Genomic DNA, 20,587 nt, shown 5'->3' with positions numbered 1-20,587 from the left:
GATCATGACCTGAGTTGAAGGCAGAGGCTTTAACCCTGAGCCACCCAGGCACCCCTGTGCCTGGCCTTTTCACTTTACGTGGTAAATCTTAATATTGAGTAAAACAAAATTTGATTAGAAAAGTAATCGATTTTTGCACTTGATGCTAGTGAAATGTTTTCGTTTGATTACTAGAAAAGTTTGTGAGTATGGTCCTGAGTTACTTTGGAAAATTAAGTGTAACTTCTTAGGAAAATCTAGGTGGTAGAAAATGGGATAATAAGTCACTGAGGTGTGGCCTCTTTAAATGTAAACAGCAGAAATTTAAGAGTTCTTTAAAATACACACATTTGGGGCACCTGGGTGGCTCAGTGGGTTAAAGCCTCTGCCTTCGGTTGAGGTCATGATCTCAGGGTCCTCGGATCGGATCGGGCTCTCTGCTCGGCAGGGAGCCTGCTCCCCCCACCTCTCTCTGCCTGCTTCTCTGCCTACTTGTGATCTATGTCTGCCAAATAAATAAATAAAATCTTAAAAAAAAAAACAAAAAATAATTAGGGGAACAAAAAGGAAGCAATCCTCCAGGAAGTTGTTTTATATCTTTATTGTTATTTTTTTTTATTCTCAATAAGAGCATGTTTTTATTATTTACTTCTATTATTTAAAGCATGCGCTGTCATTTCAACTTCAGATTAACCTCTTTGTTGCTTTCAACCCTTCTTATTCACTAGCCAAACCTCCTCTGGAAATGTAGCACCAATGTCACACCTTATTTGTATCTCCTCCCTGGTCTGTTTCCCCAGGGTAGCACTTGGGGAAGTCTCCTGTGAACTGTTAAGATATTGTTGTAAAGATAATAGAAGTAAAATTTGAGAAGGTCCCCTGCATAAAAGAAATGTAGTGTTACAATTTGACTTCCAGTTCAAGTTGAGTTGCCAGATGAAGATGCCAGTCTTTTTAGGGTCATTGATAGAGATTTCACTATGTTTTAGGATTGCGATTCTTAACTTGGACTGGTTTCAGCAGGAGCCCAAAGTCCCTAAAACATCCTGCCAAGTGTTTTGTATGTTTGCATTTTTTCCTGGGGAGGGGGTTTCGTGGCTTTCTGTAGGCTCCTAAAAGAGTCCATAATGTGTTGGGACACCTGGGTGGCTCAGTTGGTTAAGCGGCTGCCTTCAGCTCAGGTCTTGATCCCAGCGTCCTGGGATCGAGTCCCACATCGGGCTCCTTGCTCAACAGGAAGCCTGCTTCTCCCTCTGCCTCTGCCTGCCACTCTGTCTGCCTGTGCTCACTCTCTCTGACAGAAAAAAATAAAATAAAATAAAAAAATAAAATAAATCCATAATGTGAAAAGGTGATGAATTTTGCTTTGGGAGGTCATGCTACTTCCATAACAGTTCTCAACAGTTAGTTGAGTTGGGGGACACCTTATTGAATCCAGACTTAATATTAGAAACATTCATTCCACTTGACTTTTTTTTTAACCCTAATTTTTAAAATCACATTTCAGATCATTACACTCTGATTGCTCAGAAATAGCATTGTGACTGTTGCTGTCTCTTGCCTAATCATGTATCTGAATCTCTTTTAGAAAATCAGTCTTAGTGGTAAGCAAAATTGAGCATACAAAGTGCCTAGAACATAGCTGATGATTAGTGAGTGGCTGCTGTATTGGATGTTGAATATACAAAACTGAGTATTATTTAAGCCAGTAAAAATTTTTTTTAAGATTTTATTTAATCTTGGCCGCCTGGGTGGCTCAGTGGGTTAAGCAGCTGCCTTCAGCTCAGGTCATGATCTCAGGGTCCTGGGATCGAGTCCTGCGTTGGGCTCTCTGCTCAGCGGGGAGCCTGCTTCCCTCTCTCTCTGCCTGCCTCTCTGTCTACTTGTGATCTCTCTCTCTGTCAAATAAATAAATAAAAAATCTTAAAAAAAATATCTTATTTAATCTCTATACTTAACATGGGATTCGAATTTACAACCCCAAGATCAGGAGTCACACGCTTCACCGACCGAGCCAACCAGGCATCCCTCAGGCCAGTAGAATTTTCAGGTCAACACAGAAGTGAATTGAAATCTATTACTGAAATACTGTTTTTTAAAGATTTTATTTACTTATTTGAGAGAGAGAGAGAATAAGCATGCATGAAAGAGGGCAGATGGGGAAGGGGGGGAGGTAGTGGGCAGAGGGAGAACAGACTCCCTGCTAATAAGCGGGGTTGATCCCAGGACCATTGAGACCGTGACCTGAGCCAAAAGCAGACACTTAATCAACTGAGCCACCCAGCTGCCCCATATTATTGAAATACTTTTTAAAATGACAATCTCAGTAAAGCTGCTTGGGAAAAAAAAATCCTCAATACAGTATTAGCAAATCAAATCCAACAATGTCTAAAAAGAATTATACACCATGACTAAATGGGATTTATTCCAACTATACAGAACTATTGCAGTATTGAAAACAATTAATAATCTGGGGCGCCTGGGTGGCTCAGTGGGTGAAGCCTCTGCCTTCAGCTCAGGTCATGATCTCAGGGTCCTGGGATCGAGCCCCGCATCGGGCTCTCTGCTCAGCGGGGAGCCTGCTTTCTCCTCCTCTCTCTCTGCCTCTCTGCCTACTTGTGATCTCTCTGTCAAATAAATAAAATCTTAAAAAAAAAAATCAATAATCCACCATATCAACAGGTTGAAGAAGAAAAATAACCTGATCATGTTGATCAGAGCAGAAATAACTGTTGACAAAATCTAATTCATGACAAAAATTCTCAGCACATTAAGAGTAGAAGGGAGGGGTGCCTGAATGGATCAGCGGGTTAAGCCTTTGGATCAGGTCATGATCTCAGGGTCCTGGGATCGAGCCCTACATCGGGCTCTCTGCTCCGTGGGGAGCCTGCTTCCCCCCTCTCTCTCTGCCTGCCTCTCTGCCTACTTGTGAACCCTCTCTCTGTCAAATAAATAAATAAATATTAAAAAAAAAAAAAGAGTAGAGGGGAACTCTCTCAACCTGATAAAGAATAGTTACAGAAAAACCTGATTAGTAAATAATACCTGTTGGTGAAAAAGTCAGGAAAGTTGTGGAAACCACAAAAACATTATCGTTTAAAGTTTTTTCTTTCAGAGCAGTAGACTTTCTGATGAAACGTGCCAGTGAGATGTATTGGGTTAAATCGTTTGCTATAGCAGCACTTCCAGGTAAATATGACTCCTCACTGGGTATTTGATGCTATGAAGTAATTGTGAGTTACTTAGATGATAATGCCCTTATAGTTTCCCAAAGAGTTGTTACCTTTTAGAGATGTATGTTGCAGTATTGAGGTGTGAGGTGATAAGAAGTTTGGGATTTGTTTCAAAATACTTGAAATTGGCGGGAATGCGGGTGTAGAAATCAAACAAGATGGGCCTGTGTTGCTAATTGTAATGGTGGAGTGACGGGCACTCTGAGTTCATTATTCTGGTCTGTCTACTTTTGTATCTTCTATAATATAGGAAGATAAAGTTCCTAGATGTAAAACTGATTTGGTCACGCCCCTTAGGATGGCTACCATCAAAACCAGAAAAGAGTAAGTGTTGGTGGGCATGTAGGGAAACCAGAGCCATCGTGCACCGGTGGTGGGAACGTAAAATGGTGCGGCTGCTGTGGAAGACAGCATGGCAACACCTCAAAACATTGAAAACAGAATCACTTGCATCCAGCTTGTCCACTTCTGGGTATTTACCCAAAAGCATTGAAAGCGGGATCTCGAGAAGATACTTATCATGTTCATGACCGCGTTATTCACAAGAGCCAAAAGGTGTAGCAACCCAAGTGTCCATTACTGGGTGAGGATAAAGGAAGTGTAGTATGTCCGCACAATGGAATACAGTTCAGCCTTGACAAGGAGGGAAATTCTGACCAATATATAACGTGAATGAGCCTCGAAGACATTATGCGAAGTGAAATAAACCAGTCATAACACAAGTACCTACCTGCTGGAGATACCAAACATAGTCAAATTCATAGAGACAGAAAGCAGAATGGTCACCAGGAGCTGGGGGTGGGCGGGGGGAGAGAATTAGGGTTTAATAGGGACAGTTTCGGTTTGATGACGAATGGTACACCTAACAGTGGCTAAGATGGTTAATTTTATGTTGTATTTGACTCCACAATTAAAACAACTTGGTTGGAATTTGAAGGCATGATTAGAAGGCCCCCTTTAATCCTTGAGAAGTTGGGTTTATAAAAAGTGTGATTTCACTCCCTAAGAATTCTTTTGCAGAATGTGCTTTAAATGAATATTTTAATCAACCATAACATAAGCTCTACAAGGTCAGGGACTGTTTAATCCACTATTGTCTGTCAGCAGGGAGGACCACCTGGGGCTCGGTAAAGAGTAGACGGGTGGGTGGATGGACGGACGGTTGGACGGACTAATGGATGGGGGAGTGGACAGACGATGGGTGGAATATGTGGCTGCGTGGATGAGTGAAAGAAAGAAAAAAGCAGCCCCTCTCCCTGGATTCTTCCCAGTCCTGTTGTCCCTCCTCAGCTTTCAGCCCCGGCACGGTCATGGGGCACCTGTGGCTGACCTCCGACCGGCTCAGTGATTCCGCTCTCGCCCCTCCAGTCACTTCCACCCGGAGGCCTCCCAGCCCCCCTCGGCGCCGCCCCGCCCGGGAAGCCCCTCCCTCACTCCTTCGCCGCCTCCCCACTTTGCATACAGAAGTGCATCGAGGCTCCGCTCCATCCATTCCGCTCCCGCTTCCTCTGTCTTATCTCATGCCCCCCTCCCCCCCAGGGCCGTGTTCCCGGCCACCTGGGACCACGGGAGCTGTCCGCTCTGCCAGTGTGGGCTGACAGCCCGCCCTCCCCCAGGGCCGGTTTGAGGGACCAGCGGCCTCCCCGGAGTGCTTGTCCCGTGAAGAGGGAATAAACGGGAAACTTGCCCCTGTACTACTCAGAAGACTAGTAGTTGGCTTAATTTAAGGAATTATTTCACACAGAAATGTTTTATTTTAAAAATGAATTTCAGGGGCACCTGAATGCCTCAGTCATTAGGCATCTGGGCCCGAGTTGTCATCCTGGGGTCCTGGGATCGAGCCCCACGTCATGCTCCCTGCTTGGCAGGAGGCCTGCTTCTCCCTCTCTTACTCCCCCTGCTTGTGTTCGCTCTCCCTGTCTCTTTCTCCCTCTTAAGTAAATAAATAGATAAATAAAATCTTTAAAAAAATAAATAGACATGAACTTCACATTAATGTACACATAAATTATAAAATTGATATTTTGAAGCCTGCAAATGATTGTAATGTGGAAGACCTTGTTTTTCCTTAACGAACTGGGTATGTCAGTGCTTCTCGAGGGATCTGGGGAAGGCGTTGCCCCCTGGGCACGTTGGCAACATCTGGAGACGTTGTTAACATCTGGAGACGTTGTTGGTTGTCACAGCTGGGGGGTTGCTGCTGGCCTCTAGTGGGTGGAGGCTGGCGATGCAGCCACACATCTCGTAGAGCCCGGGGACGGCTCCGGACCGAGAGTCATCAGCGCAGAACTGTTGAGAGACCCTGAGCTACATAATAGCGATTTTCCCAGCACCTGAATATTAAATTTCTTTGGGATTGTGATGAAACCCTTAAGCCTATGATTACATATTTTGTCTAGAGGTTCTTTCGAAGTGTCCCATTTTAGAAAAAAGAGTAATTTTTAAAAAAAGTGTTTTGCAAAGTCAGAGGAAAGTGATGCTGTGTTAACAAGAGCATTACAAGGCAGCTGAACGGGGAGCTGCTGTTTGTAAATTTCATGCAGCGTCACTTCAGTTAATTAAAAAGTTTCCTCTTTCACTAAAAAGAATGCCACTTTTTATTTTTGTTTGTTAGCTTTTTGTTTTACACTTAACAGTATTACTGTGTATGATACTACTTAATACCTTTCTTTCCTGAGTAAAAGGGATAAAGTGGGGCCCCAAGAGGGTTCGAGACTGTAGGGATTTCCTGTAGCTCTGGGCTGTACTCAGCACGAAGATGATGGGGAGGTCATCATGGGAATGCCTCCTGAGTCTCCTTAGCTCTGTCCTAGCCGTTACTTCTGATACCTAGCTCTGCCTTATAATTAATCTATCCACAAGTACTTACTGAGCACCTGTGTGGCAGGCCCGGACTGGGCTCTTCACTTAATGTTATTTATGACCCACCAAACAAGGTTGTGGAAGGTGATCCCATTCCTGATTTACGATGCAGAAATAGGCAGGGAGTGTTTGAAGAATCCACACCTCGTTACAGAGCGAATCAGAAACAAAATGCTCTTCCTTACTACATTCTGTCCAATCCCAAAGTTCCCGCCTTTTCTGCCCAGACTGCACTGTCTAAAAGTTCTAAAACAGCATCTTGCTGTCTGAGGAATCAAGGGAGCTCACCGGTGTAGGGGGACGCTCACCGTAAGTTCAAGTCCGGCCCCTCTCCGACTGCCCCTCATTACACTCTTAGAGCCCTGATTCCCCAGTCTTGCTAGTCCCGGAATGTGGCCTATGCCTTACCCCCTTTAGAGCCGACACACATTTTTATTCTCTTTGAAATACTTCCTCACTCCCAGGAGACCTAGGGAGATCTCCACTTGCACTTGGATGGACCCTAGAGCTGCCCTCAGGGATTCCCAGCCCCTCTTCCAGACACATGGTAGGATGGCGCCTCTCTGCCCTGGTGGGCTTGGGTGGGGCCATGTGGCTAGTTCTGGCTGAATGAATTAGAAGCCATGTGTCCCCTCTGGGTGGAAGGTGTAGCTCCCATGAGAAGACCCTCCACAGTGCCCACCCTTTCCCTCTGTCCCGGGGCCTGGCCACATTTGAGATGGTGGCTCCTTGGTCATGTCGTCCTCTGCTGACTGACGAAGTTCCCAACCCTGGATAAGTCCCCTTCTGTAGTTCTCTTACCACTGTATAGCCCTTTAGTTACAGCCACACCGTTTTGGAATGTTGTAGATGGTTGTCGCTATGTTTGTGTTCTCTGACGAGATTGTGTTTTGATTCCCCAAAGCCCGGCACCTTGCAGTATGCTTATGTATAGTAGATCTTCAGAAAAGGTCTCTTGGAACAAAATCAAAGTCCATGGGATGTGAAGCCGAAAGGACCTTTGACCTTAAGCTAGTTTGAGTGACTGGGGATGGTCTGATTTAAATAAGAGTTTATGACTGGGGACTGTACTGAAGAGTCTCTGAGAATGTGTGCCTTTTTACATTTTGATTTTGGGGCTGTATATTTTACTTACTTTAAATTTTCTTTGAGGTAAAAAAGAATCAGCTGGAGATTTTATACTTACGTAGTGTAGGGCGTGTTTCTGTGCAGATCGTCTGTAGCAGAGGGCCTGGTGACTGCGATGACTTTTCAGCTCTTTCCGTGGGTAGAGGGCTGGAGTGCTTCATCCACGCCCATTAGAGGTTCCTGTCGTCATCTAGCGGCAGCATTCCTTCATTGCAGATTCTTTTGCCAGCCCGAGATGAAAAGCTAGAAAGCGTCACCCTGGGTAGGATTTGCTATGAAATGCTGGCAGTCGAGTAAGATGCTCATCTGTTGTTATTTATTACTTCATTCTTGGCCCAGTGTGATGAACCTGGGTTTCTGGGAATGAGAAGGGGCACACATCAAGTTCTCTTTCGAAAACAGCAGATGTCTCTTTATAGTAGAAGAAAGAAGTCAGAGGGGAACTGCTTGGTGCCGGGTTGATGTCGAGGCCACAGCACCCCAGCTCCAGAACCACTCTGTGAGGGTGGGTGACTTGTGTGGCCTGGACGAAGGGCCAGCCGCTCCTCAGCCCACGGGGTTGGGATGTACTGAGGAGGCCTAAGTATTCTATTTGAAGTTAACCTGGAGATGGACTGTTGCGTTCCTTTTCTCTTGATTTTTATTTTTAAAAAAGATTTCATTTATTTATTTACTTGACACACACACACACACACACACACACAGAGAGAGAGAGAGAGAACACAAGCAGGGGGAATGGGAGAAGCAGGTTCCCCACCAAGCAGGGAGCCCAAAGTGGGGCTCGATCCCAGGACACTGGGATCATGACCCAAGCCGAAGGCAGATGCCCCAACCCGCTAAGCCACCCAGGGGCCCCTCCTCTTGGTTTTCAAATTGGTGGCAGTTTCTGGTGATTAAAAGCATTAGGATTTTAATGGGTGGCTCAGTCAGTTAAGGGCCCAACTCTTGATTTTGGCCCAGGTTGTGATCTCAGGGCCATGAGATGGAGCCCGGTGATGGGCACTGGGCTCATTGGGGAGTCTGCTTGGGTTTCTCCCTCTCCCTCTGCCCCTCCCTCCACTAACACTCTCTCTCAAGTAAGTAAGTAAATCTTTAATAAAATAAAATAAAATCTACCACAGCCACAAGACTAGCCGTGTCCTAAAATCACAGGTGTGTCCCTAGATGGAACTTAGATATATGGAAAGTCTGATTACTCGCCTTGCTATTCCATGATTTTAATTAAGACTGTGCCATTCAAAATCAAGTGGACTTTTTAATGATCTAGAATGTGGTGAAATGAATCAGGTGACTCTCAACGTAGGTGACATGTTCTTTTATTTGTGATTTTTGGGGGGAAGATTACAGAAATACCATTCACTTGTTTCTATAAATACTTGATAAGGCCAATTGAATGTGATGAAATATTTAAAATATCATTTATTAAATATTTAAAAGTTCAGTCCTTGGAACTGGTCGAATCTCTTCATTCTACTGCCGGCTGAAAGGAGCAATTTATAAATGCTAAATTACAAAATAGAATACTGGGGATATAGCTATACAATTCTTTTTGCCTTGAAGCATTAGCTCTTTTCAGCTATAGGCCTTTCTTTTTTCTTCCTTTCTTTTCTTTTTCTTTTCGTTTTTTTTTTTCCCAAAGATTTTATCTTTAAGTAATCTCCACACCCAGCATGGGGCTCGAACTCCCCACCCTGCGATCGAGAGTTGCAGGCTCCACTGGCTGAGCCGCTGGGCACCCCGCTATGGACCTTCCCGTTAGGGCAGCAGAAGGACACACACTGCGCTCTCTCCCATCACAGGCCTCCTGCAGTGTGCTCGGCCTGGCATTTCCACACTCCTGCTGCGCTGAGTACAGTCATTCGGCTTATGCATGAGGACTCTTACGGACTCGCACCCCGGAGTGACCTTCAGCTTTATTTGCTGTGCTTATAACTTTATTACTAAAACCTTAAATATGAAAACAAATCGGAATCAAATATTGCCATTAATGGTGCACGGTTAATAGTAAGTCGGACTCACGTCTTCTGTTTTAAAATGAGATTAGTGACAAAAACCAGGGGGCTTTGCCCCAGGTCCCTTCAGGTGGCCCGTTTCTCAGTATTGTCTGTACTTGTGGGCCGCATTCTAGCTCTATCTTGGCCCCATGTAAGGAGCTGTCTGGGGAGTCTGGGAGTCTCGGCCACTGGGTAAAACACTCCGCCCAGCTGCAGAGGGAGCTTATTTCCTGTGTTCAGTGGGACCTTCTCTGACCAGCAGCTGCGGCAAACTGGGGGCCCCCAGCACGTTTTTCCCCCAGTGACTCGCCTCTGTCCCGCGTTGTATTTCTGAAGAAGGGCAGGGGGAGCCTAACATCTGGATCCTCTTTTTCAGCAAATTTCTTGTCCCGGCTGCAGGGCGGGGAGGACATATTTTCCAAAGGCCCTTCAAATATTTGGTCTTTATAGTTGGTGTTTAGTTTCACAACACACCTCCCTATAGTCTAATCACAGCTTCCCTTTCCAGGCGGAGTCCCACAATATTTTGATGTATTCTGTGCCTCCAGATTCTCTAGTCTCCTTTACTTGGAACGAACATCCACCTGCCAGAAAGAAAAAAGCAAAAAGCACCTCCCCAATACTGAAAACACCAAATCAGGAGTGCCTGGGTGGCTCAGTCGTTAAGCTTCTGCCTTTGGCTCGGGTCATGATCCCAGGGTCCTGGGATTGAGCCCTGCATCGGGCTCCCTGCCTGGTAGGAAGCCTGCTTCTCCCTCTCTCACTCTGCCTGCTTGTGTTCCCTCTCTTGCTGTGTCTCTATCAAATAAATGAATAAAATCTTAAAAAGAAACAAACACACAACTTACCTGTTTTTTGGTTCTCAGCACCAAAATTATCTTCCTATGAGAGAATTTACAAACCAGAACACTGACTTAATTGTACTGGACATGAGATGCCTTATATACTCATCCATCTACCCAGCAATCCTGAGTAACAACACAGTGCTAGGTGCTGGGAATTAACTGAGAACAAGAGGTCTCCCTCTCGTGGAATCTGTGTTTTTGTTCCCATATGAGTGGAGGAAGAGAAGTCCTAGCAACACCTAATGCCATTTACTAAGCGTCAGACTCTATCCTGAGCATTTCACCAAACCAGCCCATCAGATGGGTACTACTGCTGTCCTCAGTTTATGGATGGGGAAACTGAGGCCCTCAGAGAAAGCTGGGTAACCTGCCCTGAGGCCCCAGACTGGCACCAGTGCCCTTTCCCTGACAGTGTGGCAAGGAGTAGGAGAAGAAAAGGAAAAGAGGAAGTGGGGACCAGAGCAGCAGGTGCTGTAGTCGAAGGAGGGAAGGTTCCACCAGAGACCTGAGGTGATGGGTCCCCTGAGAGCCTGTCAGATCTGAAGAGGTCAGAGCTATTTGAATAACGGTAAGACGTTACTTGCCTTTCTTTTCTTCCTCTTCTCTTGAGTGCCTGCTGGAGCTCTCTAGAGGCTGCCAGACACGGGACCGTGCAGCGGGCTAGCTGGGAGAAGTGAGGACTCAGCTGACTGCAGAAAGATCTGCAAACATGTAACGCCTCGCCGCTCTTCTCTGTAAACTCTGTTTTTAAAAAAGTACAGTTACTTCCACAAAAACATTACTTATATTAACATAATAGGTTGTTTTTAAAAATGAACTGATACATAGTACACTATTTCCTGATTTTGATCCCGAGCACAGTAGATGCTGATTAGGTCTCCAGGTAATAGATCCTCCATGAACAAAAGCCACGTGGGATCCTCAGTAAGATGGTGTCCGTGGGCTGGGAGCAGAGGTGGAGCAGCGTCCCTCTGGGTGCCGTGTGAGGGGCCCATGCGGGGAGGGGGGGGGCACGGATGAAGCTGGTTAGATTTTGTAAACCGTCCAGGTGGGCAGCGCAGACAATGAGAATTGGCTTTGTCTGGATTGATTGTGTGTGTGGATTTGTTTCTTTAATTGTGGTGACACACCTGTAAAACCGCCCATCGCTTGTGCTCGCTGCGCCCAGCACAGGCATTCGAGAAGCCGCGGCCCATCCCGGAATGGTTTTCAATTTGCAAACCCCAAACTCTGTAACCGTGAACCAGCAACTCCCATGGGTCTGGGTTCCTTTGAGAGTGAAGACATTGGGATTTGCTCTTGGTTTAGAAAAGGGATGCGTAAGTGTCAGCGGGATGGTAGCAGCTTCCGCGTGCACGTGGGATGGCACACGGGCTCCGCCCCGCCGTGCGCCTCCTCGGGGTAAATGCAGGCGAAGCCCAGTCTCCCGTGGTCCCATGGTGGTCATCCCACGACCACAGACACGTAGGATCCCATCATGGCTCCCATCATGGAGAAGGTCGTGCCCAGGCCCCCTGGGAGCCGAGCCCGAGGCAAAAGGGAGAGGAAAGAAACGGATTTCTTCCAGGGAGCAGAGGGCAGCGTGGCAGTTCTTACCTTAGGAACAAAGCGTCAGTGCCGGTGCCTAGCCAGCAAGGACACAGGTCGCTCCTCCAGGAATCTGCCCCAGCCTCGCAGGTTCTGCACGTGTCCCTGGTGCACAGATGAGACTGAGATGACGGGGACACTTCTGTGCTCAAGGTCACGCAGCCAGAAATAGAAAGGAGCTGGAATCTGACCTTGACACCACCTGACCCTCAAAGTGGGTTATTTGTAAACACTGTTTACAGGCAAGTTTTTCAGAAATCTTGTGTTTAGTTATATTTATATTCTATATTTGTGATTTTTATATTCATAAATTTTTTTTTACATTTTTATTTGTAATGCTCGTTTTAAAATTAGGTAATATATTATTGTTGCCCTAAAGAAGTGATAGTATATTTTTCTTTGTAACTTTCCTGTGCTGGTTAAAAACAGATAGTTTGTCTATAGCCATCAGTCTTTTAATTTCTAGTGTAGTTTATTTCTTAATTCTCACTACTTCATAGATTTGGTTTCTACATTACTTACTCTGGAATTCAGAATTTCATCCCATTAGGATCTTCATACAAGTGTTGGGTGTCTGGGTGGCTCAGTTGGTTAAACATCTGCCTTCATCTCAAGTCATGATCTTGGGGCCCTAGAATTGAGCCCTATGTCAGGCTCCCTGCTCAGCTGGGAGTCTGCTTCTCCCTCTCCCTCTGCCAATGCCCCCTGCTCGTGCGCTCTCTCTCACTCTCTCAAATAAATTAAAACAAAACAAAACAAAAAAACAAGTGTTGCCTTCCAGACTCATAAGTGTTTTATTATTTTAGTAACAGATGTGTGCCTTTGAAAGCAGTGGAGTTTAAAGTAATGATTCTGACCTGGTCTCTTCCGTTTCTTCTTTTTCTCTTTTTCATACACAGCTAACAAGCACAAACCGTGGCTCGAGCCCACCTATCATGGCATAATCACAGAAAACGATAACGCGGTGCTCCTCGACCCTCCGCTGATTGCCCTCGATAAAGACGCGCCTCTGCGATTCGCAGGTACGAATGGGGCTTTCGTCTCACGGTTGACAAATACGGACTGCGGTGCAAAGCATCTCACGTGTCCCGCTCAGATTATATCTGAGCTTTTCTGAAAACATCTGATAGCTGAGAGGGGTTTGTGGCTTCTGTGTAACGACACTTTTTTCTTTGGATTTTAATAGTTGGAGTAGCTGAAAAAAAGCCTGTCCTTGCTGAAAAGCAAAGTATTTATCTCATCATCGTGGTCCTTGGTGTGACCAGATAGAGAACACGTAGACCAGGGTATCTCAGACTAGTGTGTGCACAGAGCCCCTGAGGCTCGTGTTACAGTGCGGATCTGGGAAGGGGGGTTGGGGGGGGGCCTCTGGATCTGCTCTGACCTGTTCCCTGATGCTGCTGGCTCGTGAGTGGCTTGAGGGTGTCCTTGCGTCACCCAGACGTCAGGTACCGGGAGAGACTGAGCTGAAAAACAGAGCTGTGTTTGTAGAGGAATCCTTTTGGTTTAGGTTTTTACTCTTAATAAATTTTTAACGTGAGTTGCTTCGCAAGGTTGTAACCTGAGTATTTATAAGAGATGAATCTCTGGGATTGCTTTGCAGGTTTTCTGCTTTATAACATTTAAAAGCACTTGCCAGATCAGAACTGTGCCTGCTTCTACACAGTGACCGTAGTAGCTCCCTTAGCTGGGGGGAGCTTGGCCTCAGAGTCAAAACTGACATTGTGATGGTAATTTTTTTTTTTTAAAGATTTTATTTATTTATTTGACAGACAGAGATCACAAGTAGGCAGAGAGGCAGGCAGAGAGAGAGAGAGAAGGAAGCAGGCTTCCTGCGGAGCAGGGAGCCCGATGCACGGGGCTCGATCCCAGGATCCTGAGATCATGACCTGAGCCCAAGGCAGCAGCCCAAACCACTGAGCCACCCAGGCGCCCCCGGTAATTTTTTTAAAGACTAGTTTTTGCAGGATATTTTTCCCCAACACAGTTTCTCATATTAAAGAAGGAGTTCTCTTTGCCTAGGGACAGATAAGGACAATTCAGCGAGCTCATGTAATTCTATCAAACATTAATTTTACTGTGGTAAAGTGAATGTGTGGTCATTTCTGAAGAGCAGTTTTTACAATGAATGTGCTCCTCACACTCTGTTCGAGTGCCGCATCCCTTCCTCAGGAACATAACCCGAGCACCAGTTTGCATTACTCGAGTCAGTGGTGGAGACAGACCCATCAGTTTTACCTGTTTATTGGTTTTTACAGAGAAACCCAATGAGATGGCCTGGAGTGGAAGCGCTCTGTGCTGTGAACACATAGTGTTTGTCTGCCAGCTGGGGTGGTTTGTTTCATTTTTTCCCCCAGATTTAAAACTGCTTCAACATTGCACATTGGTTTTCTCTGTAACTACGTAGGTTTTGGGGGGTGGGTGTCGTGTATATATTTATACACCGACCTCCCATGGGTACCGTATTGGTTATTGTGTTCAGTTCTCGGGGGTGGGACATTTAGTGTTGTCTAAGTAACCTTATCGGCTCATCTCGCTTGTGTTTTTGAGCGGACTTACATATTCTGTGCATTTTAAGAACTGACTGCAGTCGGGGTTCCAGGCTCCCTCGCTCAGGTCTCTGGAGTATGTGCTGCAGACCTGTTATGTCTAGAGCCACCTCCTGCTCCACTAATAACACGGAACGTGTGTAAAGCCTTTGTGACGTTCCCAGCACTGTTCTGAGTGCTTTACAAACACACACTTGTGTGTGACCGTCCAGTGCCGTGAGGTAAGCCCACTTCCCGCCATCCCCGCTTCGTTTGTTTCTTTTGTCTTAAAGTCAGTACATTTTTTTTTTTTAAGATTTTATTTATTTATTTGACAGAGACCACAAGTAGGCAGAGAGGCAGGCAGAGAGAGAGGAAGGGAAGCAGGCTCCCTGCTGAGCAGAGAGCCCGATGCGGGGCTCGACCCCAGTATCCTGGAACCACAACCTGAGCTGAATGCAGAGGCTTTAACCCACTGAGCCAGCCAGGCGCCCAAGTCAGTACATTTTTATGTAAGGAATTTCGTATGTGAGTCTTTCCACTCCCAGCCACTGTAGTTCTTCCAGAGTCGGAATCGCAGTCTCCAGTATAGCCCTTTCCGAAAGAACTTTGATTCGGTCCCACTTGTCACTGCCTCACTCACAATTCTTGTGGTTGGGCTCCTTTGACCCCCACTTGAATATGGACACACTTCAAAAGTTCCCCTCGTGTTTTAGGTCGAAGTAGTTGGATCTGCCTGGTTCTGATTTCAGACACCCTCTTAACATGAAGAAGTTCAAACCGTGTACACCCCGGAACTCTCATCCCAGCACTGGGCAGGCCTGGGGGATACACCAACACCTTGAAGTCCAGACATGGTGTTCTCAAGTGAAAAGCCCGAAAAAAGGAAGCATGTTTGTTTCATGTCAACATAAAAATTAGAATATTAAATTCAGTGTAGCTTAGCTTTCCCTTCTGTCGTGTGCTTTTCGTCATTTTGTGGTCCTGGACCCCAGCTTCCTGATGACCAGCATCCCCACCATGACTTTCCCCCGTTTTAGGTGTCCGTTCCTTCTTATCCGTATCAACACTCAGACTGAACGGTGAGTTCTGGGCTTCGAGACAGCACTTGTCTTGTGCTTTTGCCTAAGTCTTTGTCCACAAACCAAACAAAAGCAAACGCAAGAGCTTTCTGCCCTCCCCCTTTTAAGGAAAGGAAGCTGGACCACAGAGCAGTGACCTCATCTGTCAGCATGTGTCAGAGGCAGGGCAGCTCTTTGCGGGGATGAAGCCATGGTGGGCATGGCAGGAAGCTGAATGGAAGCAGGAAGTGAAATGCACTTTGAAGGAAAATGTCATATTAATAAAATGTCATCGTATTTTTTCTTTCTCATTGGATTGAATGTTATTGCAGCATTTATCAAAACCTAATGTATTGTCATGAATGAAGTAATACTTATTTTAAAGTTGTGTGTTTTTAGGGGTTCCCAGCTGTTTATTTATTTATTTATTTTTCCAGCTGGTTTTTCATTGATGTGCGGAAGTTAACATAGTGAGATTTGAGAAACTAGTAAGAGAAGGAGTTAAGAGCCAAGTCATAGTGGTAGTGTCATTGTATTTGCCACAGTAGACGGGCAAATCCGCCCTTTCCTTCTGGAGGTTTTCACAGAGGACCCGTTATTCTTATATTCTTTTTAAAAAATACAGTCCACTCGGCATAAAGTCCACACAGCATGAAAGTATACGGTTCACCGGGTTTGAGTATATTCACAGGATTGTCAACCACTGTCTGATTCCAGAACATTTTCATCGCCCTCAGAGAAGACCCTGTAGCCACAAGCAGCCACTCCCTGTTCCCCTGCCCTTTGGCAGCCCCTGATGTAGTTCGTGTCTGTGGATTTATTCTGGATTTGTTGTGACGCGTGTCTTCCACTTGCCGTGGTAGTTTAAACTTCACCCATGCTTCGGTCGTCACACGCGTCCGTCCTCTCTTTTTATTGCCAAATAACATTCCATCGCGGGGACATACCTCATTCCCCATGTATCCGCTCCTCAGCTGACGCGCATTAGCACGGTTTCAAATCCTGCTGAAGGGAACGTTAGCGTTCAAGTCTGCGTGGACGGAGGTCTGCGGTGTGCTTGGGTGTATGCCTAGGAGTGGAGACGCTACGCAAACACTCTTACTAGAGCATCCCTCGAGGGGAGCAGCTGCCAGGCCTCCTTCCCTCCTCTGTTGCCATAGCACCCATCCGGCCGCTGCACAGAACACTGCCCCAGCTGAGGCCGTAGCTGGCAGGTGCGTCAGGAACACCCACCCCAGCCTGGCTTTGAGTCCTGCCTCAGCCAACTACTGGCTGGATGACCTTGGGCAGATGACTAAGCATCTCTGGTCCCGCTTTCATCTGTTGTAAAACAAGGAGAGTGACGTCACATACCTCAAGGGTTTGGGGATCATTCACTTATTTATAAATATGAGGAGCTCAAAACAATGCCTGGTACATAGTAAGTGCTCTATACAGAGTCTGCTGCTGTTGTTAAGGATAGAATATTCTAGAAACATTTTTTTATTTAACCTTCTGTGAGAAATAGTTTTCTGTCTTTCTGTAATAGTCTTCGTAGTGCTCCGTTTTCTCATGGAGTTTCTTAAATAGTTTTTTGGATAAGACGGAGGCCCCATCTGGGGGCTTATTTTGATCTCAGATTGGTTCTGGTGATGACATGGGGTTTAGTTTACACCATGCTGGTGCTGGTGCTGTGGCCGTGGGAGCACCCGGTGCTTGCCCAGCACGGGGCAGAGGCTGTCCTAAGGGCCATACGTGGGTTCAGCAGCCTCCGCGGTGGGGACTGTCGCTGCTACTGGCTTCCACTGAGGGACCGGAGATGAGAGAGGGTCCGTCAGCAGCGTGACAGCCTTGTTCCTCGCTGATCCCCAGCGCCCCGGCCGGCATGTGGGTGTAGCCAGTGCTCCCCAAACATGCGTGGAAGGAATGAGAGGCTTTGCCCAAGGTCACCCAGCTCAGAAGCGGTGGTGCCTCCTTCAAGCCAGACGGTCTGGCTCCAGAGTGGATTCGTGCATTTGCCGAGTCCACTTCCCTCACGTTATCTTTGAAACAGCGTAAACGTCCCGGCTCACAGTCATAGCCCGTCACGGGCCGGGAGTGTGGGCAGCCGCCGGAGTTCACCGGTCAAAGCCCCGAGATAAATGCATGGGGCGTTGGAAGCGTGGTCACCCGAGTGCGCTGTCAGCGGGATCCAGTCAGACGCTCATGTTGGACACACAGGGTCCAGCCCAGATTGCTTCCTTGGGCGAAACCCAGAACCTAAAGTCTTAGCACTTGTCAGCTATTCTAGGAAATTAAAATGAGTCAATTCCTTACTCAACCCCTTTTCTGTAATCTGATTGCCTGAGTAGATGTGGGTATGAAAGTATGTCATGTGTTTTATATGTTCAATGGGGAATTAGAAGCCCGCACCCCTCACACAGGCCTTGTTCCGCTCTTTTGATAGCCACCCCTCCTCGCTGCCTGGAGGAGAAGGTCGAGCCCCCCCCCCCCAACCCCCGGTCCCTTGTTTGCAGGCTCTTCCCTTTACCACGGGGTTCCAGCCCAGCACTCACTTCCTGCCTTCCCAGATGGAGTTCGGGTCATTTATAAGATGTTAAACAGAATAAGAAGAGAATCCAAAAGACATTTCAGGGCAAGAATGGGAACTTTATCTCGATACTTACTTAGGACCAGCTCAGATCTGTGATACTTTCCTCCATATTCTATCATTTGTGTGACTCATGTGGCCTGAGGATGGCCAGTGGGGCCAACTGCCACACGTCACCACCCCATTCTGCTGTTTTTTTAGCAGACACAACTGGGCAGACGTGTTTGCCACAATGGGTTGGATAGATTTGGTTAAGCCCCATGAAATCATCATTGTTCTGTGTTGAAAATATCAAAATATTTGAAAAAATAGGATAGAAAAAAATAGCTGGAAATTTCATGTCATTCAGCCTAACATAAGGTAGTTCTCCATTGAGTTAGCAGTTTTTGGAATCTGGGTGTTAGGCCAGAAACTCCATGTTAAGTTATGGACTAGAGGGAATTCTTTTTTTTTTTTTTTTTTTTTAAGATTTTATTTATTTATTTGATAGAGATAGAGCACAAGTAGGCAGAGGGAAAGGGAGAAGCAGGCTCTGTCCTGAACAGTGGGGCTCCATCCCAGGACCCTGGGATCATGACCTGAGCTGAAGGCAGAGGCTTAACCCACTGAGCCACCCGGGCACCCCGAGGGAAATCAGTTGCCTTCAGGAGAGGTTTGAGATAGTAACCACTAAATATTAGGTAGCCATGCCAGGTCTCCCGCAAAATGGAAAAAGAGCATAGAAGTTGGTCCCTGTTCTCAAAGCGCCGATAATCTAGGTGGAAAGGCAAAACCAGTGTTGACCGAGAGTTAAGTGGGGGTTACCTGGCGTTCATAATTTAGGGCCAAGAGAGCACGGCAGCACAGTCTGGGCTGGAGTCCAAAAAAGGCGAGACGGTGTGGGTTCAGGAAGGTACAGAGGTGACCGGGCTTTACAGATGAGCAGAGCTGACACAGCTGGCGGTGAAGGTGGGGGACCCGCCGAGTGGGGTGGGGACTGGAGGGGCTTCTGAAGGGGGATGAGGAGTCAGCTCTCGGGGCGTGTGGAGTGAGCACACAGTGCGGGGGCAGAGGGTTGGAAGTGAGTTTGGGGCCATGGGATTTCTGCTGCCATCCTGAGTAGATGGGATGTTCCTGCACGTGTGGTTTTTAATACCGTGTCCGGGTCAGCTGGGCCTGCGCGGGGAGTGCAATTGTAGACTCCGCTGTCAGAGTCTATACATCCAGGAGGAGGGCCCAAGAAATCTGGATCCAGCCAGCAGGGTTTGGAAACCCCTGACCAGCCAGTCTCTCGAGCGTAGACTCCGTTCTCATGCGTCCGAGCTCTCTGGTGACCCTGGTTAAAACGGCAGATTTACTGGCTTCCACCCCAGAGCCGTGGAGTTGGAATGTCTGTGGACGGAGCTCAACAAAGCATGTTTTTAACCAGCTTCTCAGGCAGTTCTTGGCACACGGAAATGGGGGGGTCGTGGCTATACCCAGTGAGGGGCTTGGAGGGTGTCAGGCTTGGGTGTGTGTGGCTGCTGCTCTCCCGTGCGCTGGAACCGGGAACTGCTCTGATTAGAGCCACGTGTGAGCTTGTCCCAGAGGTCAGCCTGGATTAGTCAGCGGAGGAGTCCGAGGTCACCGGAAATAAGGGTCAGCCTGGACACCGAGCTGGCGAGCACGGGCCCCAAGGCTGTGCGGAGAGAAGCAGGTTAGGGACAAGAGTGGGACTAGCAGGGACATGGTAGTGGACACTTGCTGCTCAGCAAATGTCTGTTTTTCCTTCTTAACAGCCCCCGACCTCTTTCCTCCTGGTTCAGGTTGGTGGATCTGCAGTCCGTCACCATGCCTTCCCCGGCCAGCTGCATGCACCACCCAAGCTTGGCCAACCAGGTGCTCCCTCCGTGGGTACGAATATTGAGCAGAGGGACAAAGACGCGGATACTGTTTGCAGTTCGGTTCCACCCACCCAGGTCGTTTTTGCTCTGGGAGTGTTACGGCCCCTATTCCTGCCTTGGTTTCTGGCTCTTCCCAGGTCCTTTTCTCTGGCTTCGAAGTCTGTTCCACAAGCTGCTGATGGCTTTTCGCCAAAGTCCCTTTTTGCCCAAGTTAGCTGGAGTGGGCTTCCTTTGTGTCCACAGAACCCTAACTGTCCTAGTACCGTAAGGAGTGCATGTAAGGGCAGGACTGGGAGCTGGGAGCCAGTAGGCATGAGAGACACCCCTCCCATTTGGGGAGAGTAGTGTAGTGTGAGACCGTATTCTGATTAGGAAGAAGACACAGAGAGAAGGCAGGGCCGGCTTGAAGCTGAGCTTTCTCCAAGGGATGGATGAGGAAGGTGTCAGCTGAGAACGCTGGACATCGAGAAGTCAAGTCTGTACATTGTTGGGTTTAACCATTGTCACATTTTTAGGTTTTGCTTAAAAAAAAAAAAGCTTCAGTAAAGTTCTTTTGATTATTTTAGATGCTCTCGGAGAATGAGAGGAGAGGGAGCGGGGCAAGGGCTAGGGCGTTCGAGGTCAGTGTAGGCTGGAGAGGCCCTCTGGGAAAGCTGGTGGGCCCTGTCACACGTGCTGGGAGCGGGGCTCCCGTCGACTCACCTAGCAGAGCAGGAGTAGGGGTTCTCAATTGGCTGGGAAGGGGCAGGGCAGGAAGCAGAATGGGAGAGGTGATTCTGAGACGTCCGTCTTGCGAAGGCTGAGAGAGGGCGGAGTCCAGGGGAGCAGGCGGGGAACACAGGGACAGAGATGCACACGTGGTCACTGCGATGTGACCCATGGGATGCGTGTAATACACACGTAACGGTCGTGTGCCATAGAGCTGTGGGTCCAGGATGG

At 47.3% G+C, this 20,587-nt stretch overlaps 1 protein-coding gene and 1 non-coding gene across 5 annotated transcripts in view; one reads left to right on the top strand and one right to left on the bottom strand.

Moving 5' to 3' along the window:
* The window catches only part of CLSTN1 (calsyntenin 1), a 79,839-nt gene that overhangs the window by 29,028 nt on the left and 30,224 nt on the right, over positions 1–20,587 (top strand). For all 4 annotated transcript variants that reach the window (XM_045063704.1, XM_045063702.1, XM_045063703.1 and 1 more), the window contains exon 2: positions 12,528–12,650. In XM_045063704.1, the coding sequence (XP_044919639.1) occupies positions 12,528–12,650 (123 nt within the window). The remainder of the gene's footprint in view (positions 1–12,527; positions 12,651–20,587) is intronic.
* LOC123387456 lies at positions 15,200–15,325 on the bottom strand. Its single transcript, XR_006601908.1, has one exon. It is a non-coding gene; the product is annotated as a small nucleolar RNA SNORA40 (small nucleolar RNA).

Source organism: Mustela putorius, unplaced genomic scaffold (assembly GCF_011764305.1).
Source record: "Mustela putorius furo isolate JIRA1106 unplaced genomic scaffold, ASM1176430v1.1 tig00003853_pilon_pilon_pilon, whole genome shotgun sequence".
NCBI lineage: Eukaryota > Metazoa > Chordata > Mammalia > Carnivora > Mustelidae > Mustela > Mustela putorius.
The sequence above is the reverse complement of the archived record's forward strand: the minus strand, read 5'-3'. Positions and strand labels throughout refer to the sequence as shown.